This window comes from Seriola lalandi, unplaced genomic scaffold (assembly GCF_002814215.2).
Source record: "Seriola lalandi dorsalis isolate HSWRI2012SDOR001 ecotype SW California unplaced genomic scaffold, Sedor1 jcf7180002054676, whole genome shotgun sequence".
Classification (NCBI taxonomy): Eukaryota; Metazoa; Chordata; class Actinopteri; order Carangiformes; family Carangidae; genus Seriola; species Seriola lalandi.
The window spans coordinates 575,775-594,946 of NW_019525229.1; the positions used below are offsets into that span (position 1 = coordinate 575,775).

Sequence of the window (19,172 nt, forward strand, 5' to 3'; positions counted from 1 at the left end):
ACCGCTGCAGCACTGTTTCTGGATCCCCAGGAGGAACTGATAGTAAGATCCTGCAGCACCGGCGCAGGAGAAAAGCCTTGGTGTGGGAAAGACTGTAACGGGCAGTATGTAGGCCAAGTGTAGACAGACTTGTGGGTGTTTTGTCCTCCAGGGAATCACATTCCCATTGTTAATTTGAAGTATTACTCCTGTTAACAATGGCACATCTCTTTCGATTCTGGCTCCCAGTTTCAGCCTGAAATATGAAACACAGAAAGACATGGCGTGTAAAGGTTGAAAGAAAAAGCTGGTAAGCAGCAGCAGTGTAAAATCCACCCTGAAACACTGTCAAAAAACAGCCGCCGGTGTGAACACTGCCTTTTTATGGATCCATTTTGTAGTTTGGTGCTGTATCACATGGCTAGCTAGTGCAAATTAATAACAGAGGATATTTAAAATGATCAACAGTCAACTTACTTTTACATAGATATTAGTCTCAGAGTAAGTGTGTCAATATTTTGAATATCAACAATCAAAAAAGCAAGAAATCCATCAGAGAACAGGGAGACATTCTGATTCTTAGCCTCAGTTGACCACAATGCAATGCAATCACAACTGCTGTCATCAACAGTGTGTGCAAAAAACAAATATTTTGCACCTTGAACAACCAGATGTTTTTCTGCGCCTGAAAAATCTCCCATGGAAAATGTTGTGAGTTGTCTAATGTAGTATAAATACATGACGCAGGTTTAAGTCAATTCAGACTGAACTGAACATCATAAGTTATTTTCTAACAGTGAAAGAGCAGTGGAGGTGGATTTTCCTTTCATGTGGCTCAGTGAGTGCTGGAGGATTTTTTTAGCCGACTGGTTTGAGTTTTTGAGAAAAGGCCAGTTCATCGGTCAGTTCCTTTGCAGAAGTTTAGTGCATCCATCGTGTATTATGCATGTGCTATAATATCTTGTAAAGCTTTCAGCACAGCCTCTGTAGCTGTTACCTAATCCTGACATACTGATTTCCCCATCAACAGTATCCTCAATCGACCACCGATGCGGTCATAGCCTGTATCTGTGCAGATCTGTCATCGGTAGCGTGTGAAATATATCTACTTTTAAAAATAACCGTTTGTAGTAGGAACAACAGGACAAGGCACACTGGGACTTTTTTTTTTGTAGTGCGAGTGTGTGAGGAAGGTTTAAAGAAGTTTTGAAGAACAAAAGCAAAACTTTTCATTGGTTAATTCCTCTGCTAAATTCAGACCAGTATCCCTCCAGTGCCTGTGCAGGAAGTAGAGTCTCCTCTCTGTAGCGAGGCAGATGTTAAGAGCCTGGAAGTCTGGGTTTTGGATGAGTTTGCTGTTAACTTTCATCTTTCTATTAAACATAACCACAATCTTTCCCAAACCTAAACCAAGTCTTCTAGTTGCCTAATTCTAAAGATACCTTAACCATAGTTTATTTACCTTAGACACAGTCATTCCCTAACCTAAACCATGTCATAGCTGCTACGCTCAGGTAATGAAGACAGCGAGAATTTTTTTAATGGCAGCACTGGATGAAAAAGAGACCTGGTATAATATGACCTTATGCAAAATTGTCTAACATTGATGTCATACGTGTATCTCCTAAAGATAAACTCTCTCATCCTTGTTTTTCTTGTTTAAGATGAAACTATTCAAAGAGTTTTAATTGGAGTTTTTAATCAATGCGTGGGGTTCAAAAATGGCCTAAACCCATGAAGTAGTATGTAATCATTTAACTTTAATTGTAAGCAGGGTTATTATATGTGAAAATAATTGAAACTCCATGGTTGCGCTGCAGTCTGTTCACACCGTGCGCAGTGATGAAAGCAGCTGCCCTGCTGAAGAGTCATCGAGCCAGGCAGCGATTTCTGCTTGCAGCTTTAGGCCTGCTGTTCTGTAATTGAGCCCGACCTCTGAGAGAGTCACATCTTGGTAACGGAACCACTGTTGCTAATATTCCTCTGCGCTCGGTTACGGCGTCAGAGACACTGCAGAAATGCACTGCAGATGAACCGCTGATATTTAAAGGATTTTTTTCAGTAAACAAAATGTTCAGCGATATCTATAGCAACATGAGAACACAGAGACGGATAAGTCGATCTCGAGGTGAGATGACTATACTCCCCTTGTGATGCTCCAGTAAACACTGAACTGACCAATAAAGAAGCAGCGGGGATAGTCAAGGCAACCAATTAATCCACAGCAGAAGGGTGAAGGATAAAGGGTCCCCGTAATCCCTTTTACAGTGTATTCATGTTTGGCCACGGGGCTGCAGTGTGTGTTCATGCACGTCCACGAACACACACATACACAGACAACTCACTCCTCTGTGCTCATTGTGTTCTTGGACCAGTTCTGGACTTCAAAGTGGCTGCACTGTCCTGCAGGGGACAGTTTAGGTCTATATAAATGGATATACTTGTTTGAAACAGAATTTATAGTGAGTTTTCACTTCAGGGTCTGTTTGTTAAAAACACAACAGCCTTCTAGTAAAAGCTTCTTTGGATGCTGAAACATTTTAGTTTAAATTCTAATAAAACCTTGAGACTGGTCACTGGTTTTGTCACTATTAGCAGTGAAATGTTTCAGACAAGCCCCAAATAAGAAGTTGATTAAGTCACACCGAGGCGCCAGGGCTTGTTTCTCTGGGACCCAGGCAAATTAAAATATTTAACATCTGCCGTCACACAGTTAGAGAATCACCAGATGGGCATCAAAAATCTTTTCAGACACGGTGAAAGCATTCCCTTTTCCGCTCTCTCTACACTTTAATCATCACTTTGAATAATAAAATACTCGAGGATGGTGGTGTCCAGTAAAGATGGGGCTGGGAGTTAATGGTTCTGGAAATTAGCCCAGTAGCGTTAACTGGCTGTCATCATCTCCTTTCTGTTTCCATTAGCGCAGAATCAGACACAGACTGCAAGTAAGCAAAAATAAAGGCTTTAAAGGCAGAGGACAAACTTGAGCTACTGTTGAAGCCAAGTCACGGGTTATACTTTGCAGAAATTGCACGTTGGTAGTGTTGAAAGAACTCAGCCATGATGTGAGCCGTTCTTTCATGATCACATGAATTTGCCTGAGTAATGTAAACTCCATTATCTATCATAGCCCATCATATAAGAGCCTCATCAGAGCTGATTATTAAGTTGGTCCTTGGCTTCCTCCTCGTTGTCCTCCTCCATGTCTTCGGTTACACTGCGGCGCTCTGTCTGACCAGAGAGCAGGCTGTTAGCTCAGCGCTCCTCCCCAGCTGCGATGCTCTCCCCTGGGGGTACAGACACCAGTCAGGCTTCCTGGTCACGGGTGTTGTGCTGCTGCTGGCAGGCTAACCAGGCTAAGGTCACATTCCTGCCTGACATCAAGTCAGCGGATAAACAAACTTATGACTGTAATTTATGCCCTCTTACCACACCAAAGAGAAGTTGCACAAATGTGTTACAGGAAGATTGTTGAACTACCTCTATCAGTCAACACAGGGTCCTGCTGCACGTGGTTCCTTTCTTCTGACCTTGAGATAGATTCTGTCAATTCCCCTTGTAGCTAATTTGTAGACTTTTCCTCCTCTTCTTCCTCTGCTGCTCTCCCCGCGTTGCCTACAATGCGAGTTAAAATGCAAAATGCATCTTATTCTTATCTGGTTAATCCACGCTACCTATGCACGCTGCATGCACTGCAGCCAGCATTTGATCAGCTTTGTCTGACCACTTGCATTTTGATGTGAATTACACTAAGTATGAGTCATCTAGGTGGTGTGTCAAAGATAGAAACATCATCACCAGAGGTAAAAATGTAGGTGTCATGATGACAGGTATTATTACCATAGAAACATCACAGTAGAGGCATTGTTACTGTGTGTAGAAATATCAGCATAGTGAGTAGAAAGCAGAAAGAAAGAGTTGGCTGACATATAACTACATTCACCAGGAGTAAAAAACCTTTACTGCAGGTAGATATATGTGATCATTTCCATGGTAATCGATGTAGGTTGGGAACAGGTTTGACCTTTGAGGGTTTAACTATTCAGTAGGTCAGCGATTCTATTCTGAGCTGAGGGAGGATCAAATCTTACTAAAAATGTTGTAGTCCTAAAGTATTTATTAAGGCTTGAGTTAAAGCATGTACGTACAGGAGCAGGATGGTCGTGGGAAATTTTCTGGTCTGTCTTGAGGAACATGGTTGTTGCCAGCAGCTACCTCAGCGGGAGCACAAGAAATACACAAAACAGACTTCCTGCTCAGCTCGGGCCAGCAGCACGTTGTGCCAGCCTTCACTGCTGAACACTGCTGCTAAGCTCACGTTGCATTTTTGATGACAGTGAAGGGTTTCAGCAAATGGTACATTAGCAAACATGCCTCCTTATTTGGAAGTCACAAGCTGATCATACTATAACTATTCCTGTAGACTGTGTGTCACGAGAGGCTCTAGTTTTGTCGTCCTAGTTAAAAGAAAAAATCTGATCTGGAAAATAGGAGCGGATGAAGCCAAAAAAATTAAAGAGTCCAATTTTTACCACAGCTGTTCCTTACAGTCATCTGTGGTGTTGGATTTCTTCTCATCAAAAATTGATACCTACTTGTTTATTATTATCTCCCACACCAATGTGAAAGCAGCAGAGCTGCAGAGCAGCAGCAGTCCTAATTGCTGTTTTGAAAATGAATCAACACGCAGCTCCAGTTCGTTTATCTGGGTGCTGAATCCTCGGAACAGCTCAACAAAAAATCATTACTAGGAAAGCACCCCCATCAAGTAATTAATAGATAAATGTTTTATGCAAACACCCTTCCTGCAAACTAGCATTTCTAATTGCTATTTGAACCATGCAAATACAAATATCAATAAGAAAATAGCCACGTATGATGTTCCCTGTCCTTGACATTTCCATCAGTGGCTGCGAGCAGCAGTGGCTTGAAGCAGTAGTTGAAGCTCCTGTACCTGCACGAAACCCATCCTGCTGGTGGGCGTCATCATTTAAGCATCTGTAAGAACCACGAAACACCCTGCAGTTATAAGACAAGCAGTGTGGAGAATGTAAGTGAACAAGGCTTTGTTGCACAGGGTAACAGATGGGGAGTTGAGGCAGGGTGGGATATTAGGAAGAATTAAAACACATTTAAGGTAAATGGTTATGTAAAGTATCAGTTTATGAGCTCATACTCCCTTTTAAAACAAGAAATAAGGATCTGCATTGCAGAGCAGCAAGTAGTCCATCTTTTTGTAACTAGGCTTTCTTGGAGTATTACACCTAAACATTTGCCTGATTATGCTATCAGCACACTGGATGCTGTTTACCACGTCAGAGGCTGCTTTTGCAATCCTTCTGTTTCTATGAAATAAAAGGAAATGCATTTAAAATGCTCCCAGTGCTGTTCTCAAAAGAACAAAAATACACTGCTGCTTGTGTTTCATAATGTACTCACTAACAAAGAAGGGATTAGAAGCAAAACATGCCGTCAGACATGCACATTATGAAATCTTAAAGACCGAATGGAGAGAGAATGGACTATAAGGTTAAGGACATACAGTACCAGTCTTGTAAAGATACAAGGAGGTGGTAAAGAGAGCTTTTAAATGTCAATGTCACCGCACTGGATAGATTTGTGTTAGGGTCAAAAGACAAGCGAGCACAGGTTTACTTTTCAAAAGAAGGGTTTTATTTCACCCAAAATGTCCAAAAATACAAATGAATGAAAATAAGCAACTTCAGTAAATAACTGGGCGCTTAAAAGAGGTCAACCAAACAGAGAGATACTTAAAAAAAATACTGCTAAAGAAACAGAAACTCAACTAACTGACCGACCTAACAGAATGAGACAGAAGGGATACATATAGTGGCTGATCAGCTCATTAGAAAACAAAAAGGGGGAAAACAACACAGGCAATAACTAAACCTAATAGCCAGAAACACCCCCCCCCCCCCCCCCCCCCAAATGCTTTGGTCTGCTCCATTTCTCTGGCCTCTGTTTTTAAGTGGGCTCCACCCTCAGCCACCTCTTTTGGCCAAACCAGGAAGGAGGACTGACACAGCAGACACGGTAACTCAAAGTCAAACAATTGAATTAATTCAGTTTATTCGAACTGGTAACGACAGAACAATGTAAACCGACTGTGCGTGCCTCATTTAGAGCACAGTGTGGTGTCGAAAATATTACAATAAACCAACTGCTGAAGTAGAAGAAGCTGTTGTTGCACATCAGCTACATTGTGCTGTTCATTGCACTGATGTTCGCTTGCTAACTGGCAGCAACAGTTAGCAAGCAAAACAACCTAGCTAGCAAGCTACTTAGCTTTGAAAGCTGTAGTGATGTGTGAAGATGCAAGAATGAATTTTGCTGTGCCACTTTGTGATAAGACCATGCTTTAATTTGATAAAAAGAAAATCTTTGAGGAGTTGGTTTCAAGTGCTAACTGTTTTCTGTTACAGTAAAATGATGGTAAAAGTGAACTTATGCCAATTAGTGATTATGGGATAGCGGTCAGTGCTCAGTGTAACTGTAGCACTAGTGGAGGAGAGTCATAAAGTCCAGTAATGTACGTTATACAGCAGTACTGTACCTACATTTTGCAAACCTTCCACATTAGACTGTCTTGATTTTAAAACTAAAATTTCCTCCTGAAGAACAGTGGGTAATGATGTCAAAAGATAAAACTTTTGTAGTGTACTCTATGATGTAACAGTGAAACACTGCAGACATGGTGAAGCACATGGTAAAAAAACTGATGTTATTGTGTCTGACAGAGACCCTGGTGTATTTCAGGTGTATTTTCCTGCTTAGATATCGTTGCTCTCATTTCCTTAGATGCTGTTATTTGTCACAAAGGACATTTTGTCAATGCAACATGTAACTGAACCTCCCATGAGCTATCCCGCATATTAATCTGTGTCTTTTTTATTTTTATTTGTCCAGCATGTGTTTGTTCACATTATGATATAATAATGAATGTCAGGCACACCCAGTTTCAAACGTGCTGTTTACTGTAAAACAGCCACCTTCTCACACAGATTATATGTGAGAGATTGAATGAGTGTGTGTGTGTGTGTGTGTGTGTGTGTAAGGGAGAGGCCGGGTGGATGGGCCTGGTGTTAGGTTACATAAGGCACAGAGTAGTTTTTGCTCTGACTGTCTCAGATCAATTAAGCAGGAGAGTGGGGGAGAAAGTGAGGCGCGTGATGAAAGAAATGGAGTGGATGAGGAAAGAGGAAATGACTGAACATTATGTTGACAGGTGGAGGAGGAGCAGTGGGAGGAGGGGAGATAAAAAAAAATAAATAAATAAAAAAATAAAGGCAGAGGATATTGGGATATTGCAGAGGAGAGAGTGTAATGAAACGGCCAGCGATGCAATCGTCACAACCGCTGCTGCTGTGTCACCGAAGAAAGAGATGATTCTTGAAGGAATAGACTGAAGCTTGGGCAAATAAACTCTCTGATTCAATCACCTGCAAGTTTCATCTTCGCAGATGTTCACTATTAAATATGCTCTTGTGGTTCTGAGGCAGTGCAAAGCTGAGAAAACAAAGACAATCAAATACAGGACATGCAGAGGTGACGCGTTGTGACTCAGTCTTGATGGAATTTGTGCAGAAAGACTTGTTTCAGATGGGATATTGAAATGATATTTGCTGGACAGGGTGTTTTTTTTTTTTTTTTTACCAGTTGCAATAAATCAGAACCATCTTAAAAGAAAAACAAAAAATGCTTAATCAAGAAAATGTGCGATTCTTTTTCTTTTTTTTCCTCCATTTATCACATTTCCTTGTTTGTGACACATAGCACAGCGTGGAAAAGCACCATGTCTGATGTATACACTACAGCAAATCAACAGATTATTATTCAACAAGTGAGGGGTACAAAGCTGCTAATCAAATGTTGAGGATGTCTCCAGCTGGGATAAGCGTCTCCCATATTTGTTTACTCACTGTCTCCAATTTGTGTTTACATCTCACACGGCAAATATTGCTTTCGAAGGAGAATTTAAATATCTTAAACTCCTGAAAGCCACCCTGCGGTCAAGGAGACTCTGGACTTTCAGATAAAATGCTCAGATTTTATTGATATTAATGGAAAATCTATTCATTGATAGTGATTCAGCTGATTATAGGTAGAGTCAGCGACAAAAACAATCCAGACAATAGATCTGAACCACAGCCTGTAACGCCCAGCTGGTCTCTGTTCATTATGCTGTGTGTTGGAAATGTGTATAATTAGTAACATGGGATTATTTAAAGATGGGTTTAGTGCGCCACTTAGTCTTTTCCCATGACTTAGCTTCTCTTGCAGCCTTTGTCTCAGACTTTTCTGTCTACGCACCCTATGAAAACTTTCTGCCATGTTTTTGAAATTCACTGCCATCTAAGTACAGTGCTGTTTTTAAGCAAAGGTCTTCAGATATAGTTGCTGTCACTTTCATTGTTATTCATTCACGAGTTTAACTTCAATCGTTTCTATTTTTCAGATGGCCGACATCTTAATTTGGAATAAAACTCACGGTTTGTGGCGCTCCTCAATAGGGAGGATCAAAAATTGAGGAGACTGGCTTTATAATTATGTCTTATTTTATGCTAATCAGAATTTCATCGCAGTGTTTTTGGCCTGAAAAATAGGAGATAAAGATAATTGTCACATTCTTTAAAATTAGAAGCTTGCCAGTAAGCACAATTGTCCATCAACACTGAATCCGAGAACATCATTCCTGTAATTTTATGTGCAATTGATATTGACCCTGCAAACATCCTGCAGCATTTGAAATTCAGTCTCTGTCTGTCACAGAATAATCTTCAAGAAGTTTTTTTTGAGCTTTCAACCAAATCTCCCAGTTTTCATTTGCGAAGTGAAGTTATATTATGTTTTCCTCACGTTGCCATCACATGACAGAACTTCCACACTCGGGTGACGTGAAGACGACTTCAATATAGTGACGAGGACGATGAGATGCAGCTGAAAGCATTGATAGACAGACAGTGGACCTTGAGTTTAAGCTGTATTAACCGATTTTTTCCGGCCATTTCATCTTTATAAAGTTAATATGGCGAACTTGTTAGCAAGAAGTTGTTTATTTACACAGATCTGATCCAATTTGGATATTTACAATTCATCATCATGGCATCATAGGACAAATAACTCCACAGTTCTGGCTCTGAATCACAGTGAGCTCTGTCTTCATACTGTCATTTTTCCTGTGACGCTAACATTAGGGTTCGTTCCTTTCATGCTTGTTTGTTAACCGTTCTTCTATCTTATTACTTCTTGCGTTTTATGGCCGTTGTTTACCCGTGTTTAATGTCACAACGCTATGAACTTTGGGTAATTTCCTCGGGCAAAGTCTGCAGAAATGCGGGCTTAGGGAAAGTGTGTATAAAGGGCTCAAAATGTCTGCTAGAGGAGCCCCTCATGCCCTGGATGGTTTGACAGCGGGACGGCTCACAAACTTACCGTGAACGTGCCTCCAGGTCTGTTGGTCTGTGAGGGGGGACATTGGGCCTTTCATTCATTCTCAGTCATGTTTTGTCCATCTGATAATTATTAATCCAATATTCACTCAGCTCTGTATTGGTCTCCACTAACTCCTGAGATATATAACTACGGAACTGCAGGTTCCTTTGATAATTTCACCCGTTTCACATTACACACAGTCATTTGATCCATTGTTATAATAAAATATTGATAAGTGCAGCTTTAACCGTTCCTTAACCATTGTTTATGTGCCACGTCCAGAATATTTCCTTAACCAGAACCACTCTGTAGTTCTCGTATGTAGTTGGTATTGACAAAATAACCATAAAAACATTGTCACTGAATGTAATTCTGAGTTTTGCAATAATCACTAATCACCCAATATTTTGTCTCATCCCAAAAATTTTATTTGAGGTTAATTTGAACCTTACAAACATCCTGTAGAAGTAAACTCAAGTAAAGCGGAAATATCCACATCCAGATAAGTATGAAAATATCATGAATTGTGCCTTGGTGCGGGACCGATCCGTGCGCCAAATGTCATGAAAATCTGTTCATAATTTGGTGAGATCTCCCGCTGACAGACAGACAAGCTCACTGAGCAGAATAAAACACCACATCCTCAGCACAGAACACAAACCTGTCCAAAAATGTGCTCGTTTTCTCTCCTGCTCTGTCGGCAGGATAGACTTGATTATCAGTAACGTACAGCTCTATTTACATGTCATATGCTAATCCCCGGCCCGGTCTCATTACCTATTCTCAGTACCATCACCAAGTGACTACTTCCAAGAATTTCCTGCTCTAATTTAGAGCAGCGGGATGATTCGTCCTGTTCTTTCTCGGCAGGTAAATTGCTGTTTACTCCTCAGTCTTCTTGAAAATCTGAAGATGGGGCGACAGGAGGAGGAGGTGGTCAATCACACACGATAACATCCCTCCTCATCCCTCTTTCTAATTGTGCTGTTTATGAGCAGGGTGATGGATAATGGGCTGTACATGTTTCCTAGACAGTTTGTCGTGTGGTGGCTAGATCGTGTGTTATCAGGAGGATTAGATTATTTCGAGATGGACTCACAGGGCGTCACTTAAACCCCTTAAGGTGATATTTATATTGCCCTGACTTTTACGCTGCATGGCGTCTCACTTCTGATGGCTGCTGTAGCTCCTTCTACTATTTATAACTGTGTCTTTCTTTTCTTTATCTGCCTCTTTCTCCCCTTTCCCCTCCCCTCCCATCTTCCTCTCTGCGTCACTGTATCTGTGCATTGAGCATCAGTGTGTGCTTAATGACAGAGGTGCAGAGGCGGCTTGGATGGTAGCTAAAACAGAAGCTGTCCTCCTCTCTTTCTGTCTCTCGCTCAGTCACACACTCGGCCCCAAACAGAATAACTGTTATTTAAAGACTAGAGCGGTGCTTGCTCATTTAAAAAAAAAAAAAAAAAAAAAAAAAAAAAAAAAAGCCTCGGAGAGATGGATGGGTGGAGGAGATGGAGGAGGTGAAGAGAGGGAGCAAGGGAGGAAAAGAAGGGAGGTTCCTCGTGATGGAGGGGCATGATGTCATCTTTTAACCCTATACCGCTCCCCTCTCCTCCCTCCTCTTTCCTCCCCAGATTCTCCCTCTCCTCTCCGTGTCTCTTTCCAGCAGGACTATATTTAGAGTTGTGTGTGTGTGTGTGTGTGTGTGTGTGTGTGTGTGTGTGTGTGTGTGTGTGTGTGTGTGTGTGTGCGTGCGTGCGCGCGCGCGCGCGCGCGTGTGTGTTTTGATGCAGGCTGCTTGGCACCGCTCAGTTGGTATATGTTGCTGCTCCTTTTACCAAATCCATCCACCCCTCTGCTCTCCTCTCGCTCTCACCATCTTTTCTACATCACATGCTGTCTTCTCCCTCTGTGTGTTAAAGGTCGTCTTTTTGTTTTTTTCATCAGCTTCTATCTTTTCCTTTTCTGTCTGTTTAAAGGATGAGTCTGGAGATATTCTATATTTTTCTGATTGGTCAACAAATCCCAATAAAAGATCAAAACTAAGTATTGTCCGTGTATCCAAAGCCTGATATCAATTATTCCTCTGTGCCATTGAGCCTAACTATTAAAATCACATGTCCCTTCATTACCGTGAACATAGTCATAAACATACACTGTCCTGCCTCTGTAAATACTCACTATAGTACCAAATGTATATTCATTTACGCTGAAAATAGTCCCAACAAATGCACTATTTACTCCTGTGCCAGCTATCGCTTGTTAGTGCCTAGCTGTTTTAGGAAATTACTGATCCTTTTAAAAAATAATAAAAAATAAAATAAGTAATGGAAATATATACTTGACACATTTTCAAAGGTTTACATCATTAGTAGGAACCAATGGGCTTGGAGCTGAGTGCCACAGAGTATCAAAATTGGAAAAGAAAACTAATAAAAAACACAATGATGGTTTTTAAAAATGGTATAAACGCAATATTTTGTCATTTCAAATCACAATTATTTGATGTTTTGAAAGAAAAGTAGCCTGTTAATCTGAAACAGTTCATTCATCATTTCTTTTTTTTTTTTCTTTTAAGTTATTTTTTTGTGCTTTTTGTGCCTTTATTGATAGTGCAGTAGAGAGAGACAGGAAATGGGGAGGCAGAGAGAGGGAGAATGACATGCAGCAAAGGGCTTGTCCGATGCAGGACTCAAACCGGGGCCAACTGCAGCGAGGACCTTAGCCTCTGCACATGGGGCAGATGCTCAACCAACTGAGCTATATGACGCCCCGGGAAGATAATTTCTCACCAGACTCCAATTAAAATCTACCAATTTAATATTTTGTTATTTACTAGCAAATTACATCATACAGCACTCCTCAGTTCCACTTATGTATCTATAAAAGTTAAAGTGAAAAGAAGCTTTCTGGACTGCATTTGTGACCTGTGTCCCATTGGTCTTTAAACAATGTGAAGGACTTCTTTCAGACCTTTATTAGCCCTGTTTTGTTGGACTTATCTCTTTTTTGTCATGTTATGTGATGATACACTGTATCTACATTATACAGTATAAAATAAGGTTGACATAACCTGACATGCAGGTTGGAGTTATCTTTGGCCTTCTGTGAGCAAAAAATACTTAATACTTCACAAGAATTACACAATATCATCTACATAACAAATTGCTTGAGTGAAGATATTACTATTTGCTAACATATTTTTTTCTTGTATATCTTATTATGAAGTCTGCTAGTTTTAGCATTCATATATTCAACATTTATATATTTGCCCTTGGGGGCAGAAGTTCCAGCTCTAAACACAAAATTCATAGAGTATCACCTTCTACACTTGATGTGGGGAATGTGTTAGCAAGCAGTTCACAGTTTACATCTGCAGCAGACATGGATTAACATCACCACTCATTTCCAGTCATGTTTCTCTCCACATGGTGAATGTAAGTCCCCTGTTCGCTCTCCTTTTAGCTGCTTTCTGCTTCTGGTCTCAAAGTTAGCTAGTGAAGAACTTTGGCTGTCTGTTGTTTGGTGCTGGACACGTAGTGTGCAGTGGGTTTATCAGAGCTTTTTCACTCAAAACAGATGAGAGAGGTGCCGGTGAACTGACAGTAAACTTTAAAGTTGAGGGCCATAAAACCAAAACAATTAGCTGAAAGAAGCTAAAACGCTCTGTAGAATGGAGGGGGACTACAGCGTCGGGCGGTCATTCCCTGTGAGTTTGTCAGTAAGAGTGACCTTTAGATTAATTGTTGATAAAGATATTGAGTCAAAAACTGATTAGTGCCGCTTTTAAAAGGAAAAAAATAGCGTAATAAATTATACTTTTTAGGTGTGTGTGTATTTATTTACGCACTTGTCATCGAAGAACATTAGCAATAATACACAGCTCCAGCCACTTTGTGTTAGTACTGATTAGTGTTTATAATAAATTAAATGACGAATGTAATTGCTTTTCTTAGGCTGCCCTGTGTGTTGTATGCCTGCTGTACATAACTGTTTTTACATGCTTTTATAATTGTGGTCATGTAGTCGGCAGTTATTCCAAATGCTAATTTGGATTGTCAGAAACATGAAAATAGCTCAGTCATCAATGACTCGCTTAATGTGATTAAGCTCTTAGTTAATATTGTAATCACTGCACTGACGTGATATTAAAATCTGCTTTGAATGAATGAGTCTGGAGCGACCTGCGTTGACCTAGTGATAGTGCAGCCAAAAGGAAACCTGAAATTCACTTCACTCAGTATTACCTCATTTTGGTTTCTCCACTGTCTCATAATTTGACTCTGTGTCTTTCATTTTCTCTCCCTTCACTCTCTCACACTTGCTCTCACATGACCCAGCAAGTCCCTTCTTTCGCTTCATCGGCCCTCTCCTTTTTCTCACCTCCTATCTCGCTCTCTTTCTCCACACAGTCTTATACGCAGTTTTTCTTTCCCTTTTTCTTTTCACCTCGCTCTGTTCTTCTTTCTCAGTCCCAGCACAGCACATCTTCATACAATTACTCTCCATTAAAAATGGATTAGATTTCACCTTCACAGTCTGTCTACAGAGGGAGAACAGGAGGGAGGGAGGACAGAAGACAGAGAAAAGGGGGGAGGGGAGGAGTGGGGGGGCTTTGAGAAATCAGGAGAGGACGAAGTGATGTGAAGGAGTAGATTAGGAAGGGGCAAAGCAAGGGAGGGAAAGGGAAAATAGAGTGGTGGAGAGAAAGAGAGTGAGGAGTGATGGAGGGTCAGGAGGATGAAAAGATTGAGGCTGCAGCTATCTCAACAGCCAGAAGACATGATTACAGAGGGGGTTTGTGGTCACCTTGGACATTTTAGACTCACATTTATTCTCCCCGCAAAATCAGGAGAAATAGTTCACCGTCTTTAACTTTTCACTCGGAAAAAACTCTTTGATGACTGCGTGACCAAAAAGATGATTTTCTGATCGCTCAGCGCAACTCGATGAAGCGGCTCATGGACGTCAACACTGGGTTTAAAATGGGCTTAAAGGAAATCAAAGAAAAGTGTATGCAGGTCATGTCGTGAACTGGTCAAAACATGAGGATTATAATCTTTGCTACATCACCATCTAGTAGCATTGTTAGTCATAATTGGTAGAAGAAAAGCCACTTTCAATGGTCTCAAAAGAGCGTTTGTCCTGCACCTCGACACATCGAGCAAAGGGCAGTCCTCGTCTTTTGTTGTGCAGCTCTGTGCCAAAGGGAGCAGATGGTCCTGCCGTGCCCACATGAGGTGAGGGGGTCTAGGGCTTGAAGAGCTCCAGTCAGTCCCCCCCCCCACCACCACCCCTCCTGAGATTCCCACCTAGGGGTTAAGAAGGGTTAAATCTAATCCGCTCCTGCTATGTTTGTGTATGAGTGTGTGTTTGAGGGAGCCTTGGATCATCCGCCTTCCAACTGCACAGTTAGTCTAGACTGCTTCCCATGCAGCCATTGTATCCTCTTGGTAAAGCTCCATTGTCTTGCTCTGACAGAGGGAGATTATTTGCACAAGGCTAGAACTGCACTGAGTTACAAGGTCCACCTATACAGCCTAAAGCAGCCCTCATACTTTTCACTGAAAATATGAGCAAATGGCTTCATCAACTGAAAAACCTCTGTCTTAAACCTCAACAGGGGTTTTGTGTACAGACCTAAAGCTGCAAAGACTTTTTATTTCCCACTTAAAACTGTTTATTATGAACATTTCCAGTGCTATAAAGAAAAACAAGGCAGCCCTTTAAAGGGTTTAAAAGTTGTAAATAATGGCTTTATTTATGGTTAATACATCATTAACTTCTGCCCTGCCATATACATCAGTTACACAGCATTACTAAGACCAACGTTTGTGATGTTAGGTTGTGAAAATGCCTGCTGAACCCACAAGGTGTTCTTATTAATGGTAAATGAACTGCACTTATATAATGTTTTTCTAGTCTTATCGACCACTGAATGCGCTTTACACTACAAGACGCATTCACCCATTTACACACATTCACACAGCAACATTTTCTATCTGACACACCCTGATGATCAGGGGCGGTTCAGGGGTTCACCATCTTGTTCAAGGAGACTTTGACATGCAGACTGGAGGATACTGTTGAATCCCAGCTTCACCTACAGTAAATTTGTTAGGTAGAGGCTGGATTTAGCTGCGAGTGCTGTGCCAATCATTGCTATTTTTCAGTTTACATGCAGGATTTTTCCACTGGTTATGGCTGGTTCGAGTGTTCTTTGCTCTTGGTACATACCAGGTCTCTCTAAATGTGTGGTGTGCACCTTCAAACACACTAACATGATGGCCAAAGGTGTTCAAGCTCTTTTCTGTGTATTTTTATATCATTTATCTAAATATAGAGCATATATTATATAATATGTTACCAGCTTCACATACATCTCAATCATACAAGGATCTAAAATCTTGGATATTTCACTGCTATATTTAGCAATTGAGTCATCAATCCTTTGGTTACCCAGAAGAAGAACCAAGCATTCCCATTTGGCTGCTGTCAAAACATGTAACTGTCTATTATGGTGTTTATTTCATTTTTGAAAACAACAACTTTTTTGCATGATGCTCTTACAGGCTGAGCTGATGAGTTCCACGCCCCTTTAGGCTCGTGGCATCAATTTAAAGCTCATTGTACTTGTCCAGTAATCCATGGGTATCAGCCACTTTCTCTACATCTGTGAAAAGTGGAGTTTTCAGAGGTACAAGGTTTTAATCTGACGGCCGGCAGCAGGTTGTTTCATTGTGATGAACAGGTCTGGAGAACGAATCTGACAGGTAATAGGACTGAGATACAGCACAGCCCTCTGGAGGAAGGTGTGTGTATGTTTGTGTGTGCGCGCGCGCGTGTGTGTGTGTGTGTGTGGACGTGTGTGTATGGATGGTAGCCTCTGTGTGTGTCGGTGTTTACAAATGTGTTTGTAGAGTTATAGTCTATTCTCTTTCCCTCATTACCTTTGAGAGAAGACCTAGCCTGTAGAATACGTCTCTGTATACTCCAGCTTGCTTTCTCACTCTCTCTCTTTGTCAAACGGTTCACTACCAAACACAAAGCTCCTTTCAGGAACGCCATCGGATTTTGCTGAGCTGTATTGCCTTTTTCTGCCCTTTTAACCTTCTTGTCTAATTCTTTCTCTCTCTCTCTCTCTCTCTCTCTCTTTCTTTCATCCTACCTCTCAATCATCCAGATGCCCCGGTGGCAGAGTTACACGACCTGTTCTGTAAGAAGCTGCAGCAGTGCTGCGTGCTGTTTGATTTCCTGGACTGCGTGGCCGACCTGAAGGGGAAGGAGATCAAACGTGCAGCGCTCAACGAGCTGGTGGAGAGTGTGGCCACGAGCAGAGGAGTCCTCATAGAGCCTCTCTACCCAGAGGCTATAAAGATGGTAGGAGGGGGGGAGAGGGCTGGGGTTGGGGTTGGGACGATTGATGAAAGACAAATGGGTAAATGCTAAGTATCCAGATGCCAAAAACAAAACTGAACATCTGAACACAGACAGTGACAAACAACGGTCGTGGTAGATGAGCAAGTGGATCAATAGCTAAATGGATGGAGGGAGAAGGAATATAGAAAGCCAGATATATATTTCCACAGGTGAATCAATCCTCATCAAATGCAACACCTGGTGGCTCGACCCCATAGCAAGAAGAGATGAAGAGAGGAGGTGGTCAGGGACGGAGGGATGAAGAAGGAAAAGAGAGAAGGTAGACAATGTGGCATACAGCTGAGGAGCTGTGATGGAGTCTCCAGAGGCTATAAACAAAGGCGGTGACAAAGGAGAGGAGAAGTGAGAGCAACGTAGGGATGGATAGATAAAGGTAGGAAAGGAGAGAAAGAGTGTTTGCAAAGGGTGCTCAGAAGCAATGGGCTGCACAGATGGTGAGAAAGGGAGGGATGGAAAGGGAAGACAGAGTGGAGTGTGTGGTAGAGAGTGTGGACACCAACAGAGAGCACCACAGATCCCAGAGGATATATAGAAGAGGAGAGGAAGGAGGGATTGAGAAAAGAAGGATATAGCTTATGCTATGGAGCGATGATACCCAGAGGATGTGAAAATGCTGATAAGACAGAGGATGGGGTGGAAGGAGAATCTGGTTTAATGTGTGGCCACAAGCTTAAAAAAAAAAAGCTTAAATTATTAGGTGACCAATAATGGAGCTAGTGGAAAGTACTGTAAATGCATAGCTAAAGTGCAGCACCACAGAATGAATGTAATATAGCGGAAAGAGAGGGAAATTAGGGCCTACATTCTATACTATGTTATATATTGACTATAATTCATACCAACCAAAACACAACAGTAATTCTTTTCCTCCAAACAGGAAGGACTGTGTGTAGCTGTGCTATTGCTTCTGTGAGGCTATACTTTGGCACGGCAGTGCTTTGAGCTAAATGCTAACATCAGCGTGCTCTCATGACTGCAACAACAATGCTGATGTTTAGAGGGTATATTGTTTACTATTTTCACCTTGCTGTCACACTTACATATGTAGTGCACAAGTGCTGGACCAACCAACCGCCTGACAGACTAACAATGCCGCCGCTGGCTAGCATGGATAAAAACAACAAAAGCATAGGTCTATTTGCAGCTTTAAGTGTCTAATCTGAACATGAAACCTCATGAACATTAGAAACAAAAGAGATACTGTGCATGGAATAATGAAAGGAATGCTAAAGGGTGAGAGGCAGACTGGAGGATGGGAGGGAAAGTGAGTTAGGAAGCTCTGAAAGAATGAAGATGGAAACATGATAGGATGGGTGAGGAGTGGGGATGGGTTAAGAGAGTATTTACACGGTGTATTAACCGTAGCAAAAGGAAAGAGTTGCAGAAAGGTTTGAACCTTTTGTAAATCAAACTGAGGTTTACATGGTCATAGGAAATGAGCCAATTTCCTCCTGCAGTGAGAATTTTAATTAATACAGACATATGAGGTGGACAGTGAGAAATGCTGCTGAATAAAAGGGGGCTTTGGGATTTAACATGTTTGCTTTTTGCCATATCGTTTAAACAGGGGAAATGCATTAGTTGAATTAATCATGACGTAGCGAGCAGTCAGGCTACATAACTTATTAGCTGTTCTCATAACACAGTCTGTGAGCAGCATCAAACATGGCCGACAATAGCTTAACTTGTGTATGACAGCGCAGAAACTAAAAACAGTTAGTGAAAACCAAAATTTCAAAATAATGTTTTTTTGGGGTTTTTTTTAGCGGATGCAACAGTTTCTTATTTTGACTGGACAGTTTCACCTGCTATGTATGTAATGCAACACTGCCACCTAACACACCTATTTTATTAACTTGATCCAGCTGATTGCACCACTTTACTTCCCCTATAATACAGGTCTTGTCTGTCCTTAAATTAGTGGAATGACATGTTCTAATGTCTCTTTCAATCTCTCCACCCCTTCCTTTTTCACTTCACTTTTCTCTCTGACCTGCTTTAATTTGACCCCCCCCCCCTCACACACACACACACACACACACACACACACACACACACACACATCTTTTCCACCCTATTTTTCATCCTCCTGTTCCCATTACTTTCCTTCCCTCCTCCTCCTCCTTGGTTGTGGTTTTCCAGATCTCGGTAAATATCTTCCGGACTCTCCCGCCCAGCGAGAATCCAGAGTTTGACCCTGAGGAAGATGAGCCGACACTGGAAGCCTCCTGGCCGCATCTGCAGGTACATCACATCACGTATACACAAATTCATGATAAAGTTATGACCGTATTTAC

At 41.5% G+C, this 19,172-nt stretch overlaps 1 protein-coding gene across 1 annotated transcript in view; it reads left to right on the forward strand.

Annotated features, from left to right (window-relative positions):
• The window catches only part of ppp2r5b (protein phosphatase 2, regulatory subunit B', beta), a 40,989-nt gene that overhangs the window by 3,624 nt on the left and 18,193 nt on the right, over window positions 1–19,172 (forward strand). The window contains exons 2-3 of the mRNA XM_023421767.2: window positions 16,619–16,815; window positions 19,018–19,119. Of these exons, the coding sequence (XP_023277535.1) occupies window positions 16,619–16,815; window positions 19,018–19,119 (299 nt within the window). The remainder of the gene's footprint in view (window positions 1–16,618; window positions 16,816–19,017; window positions 19,120–19,172) is intronic.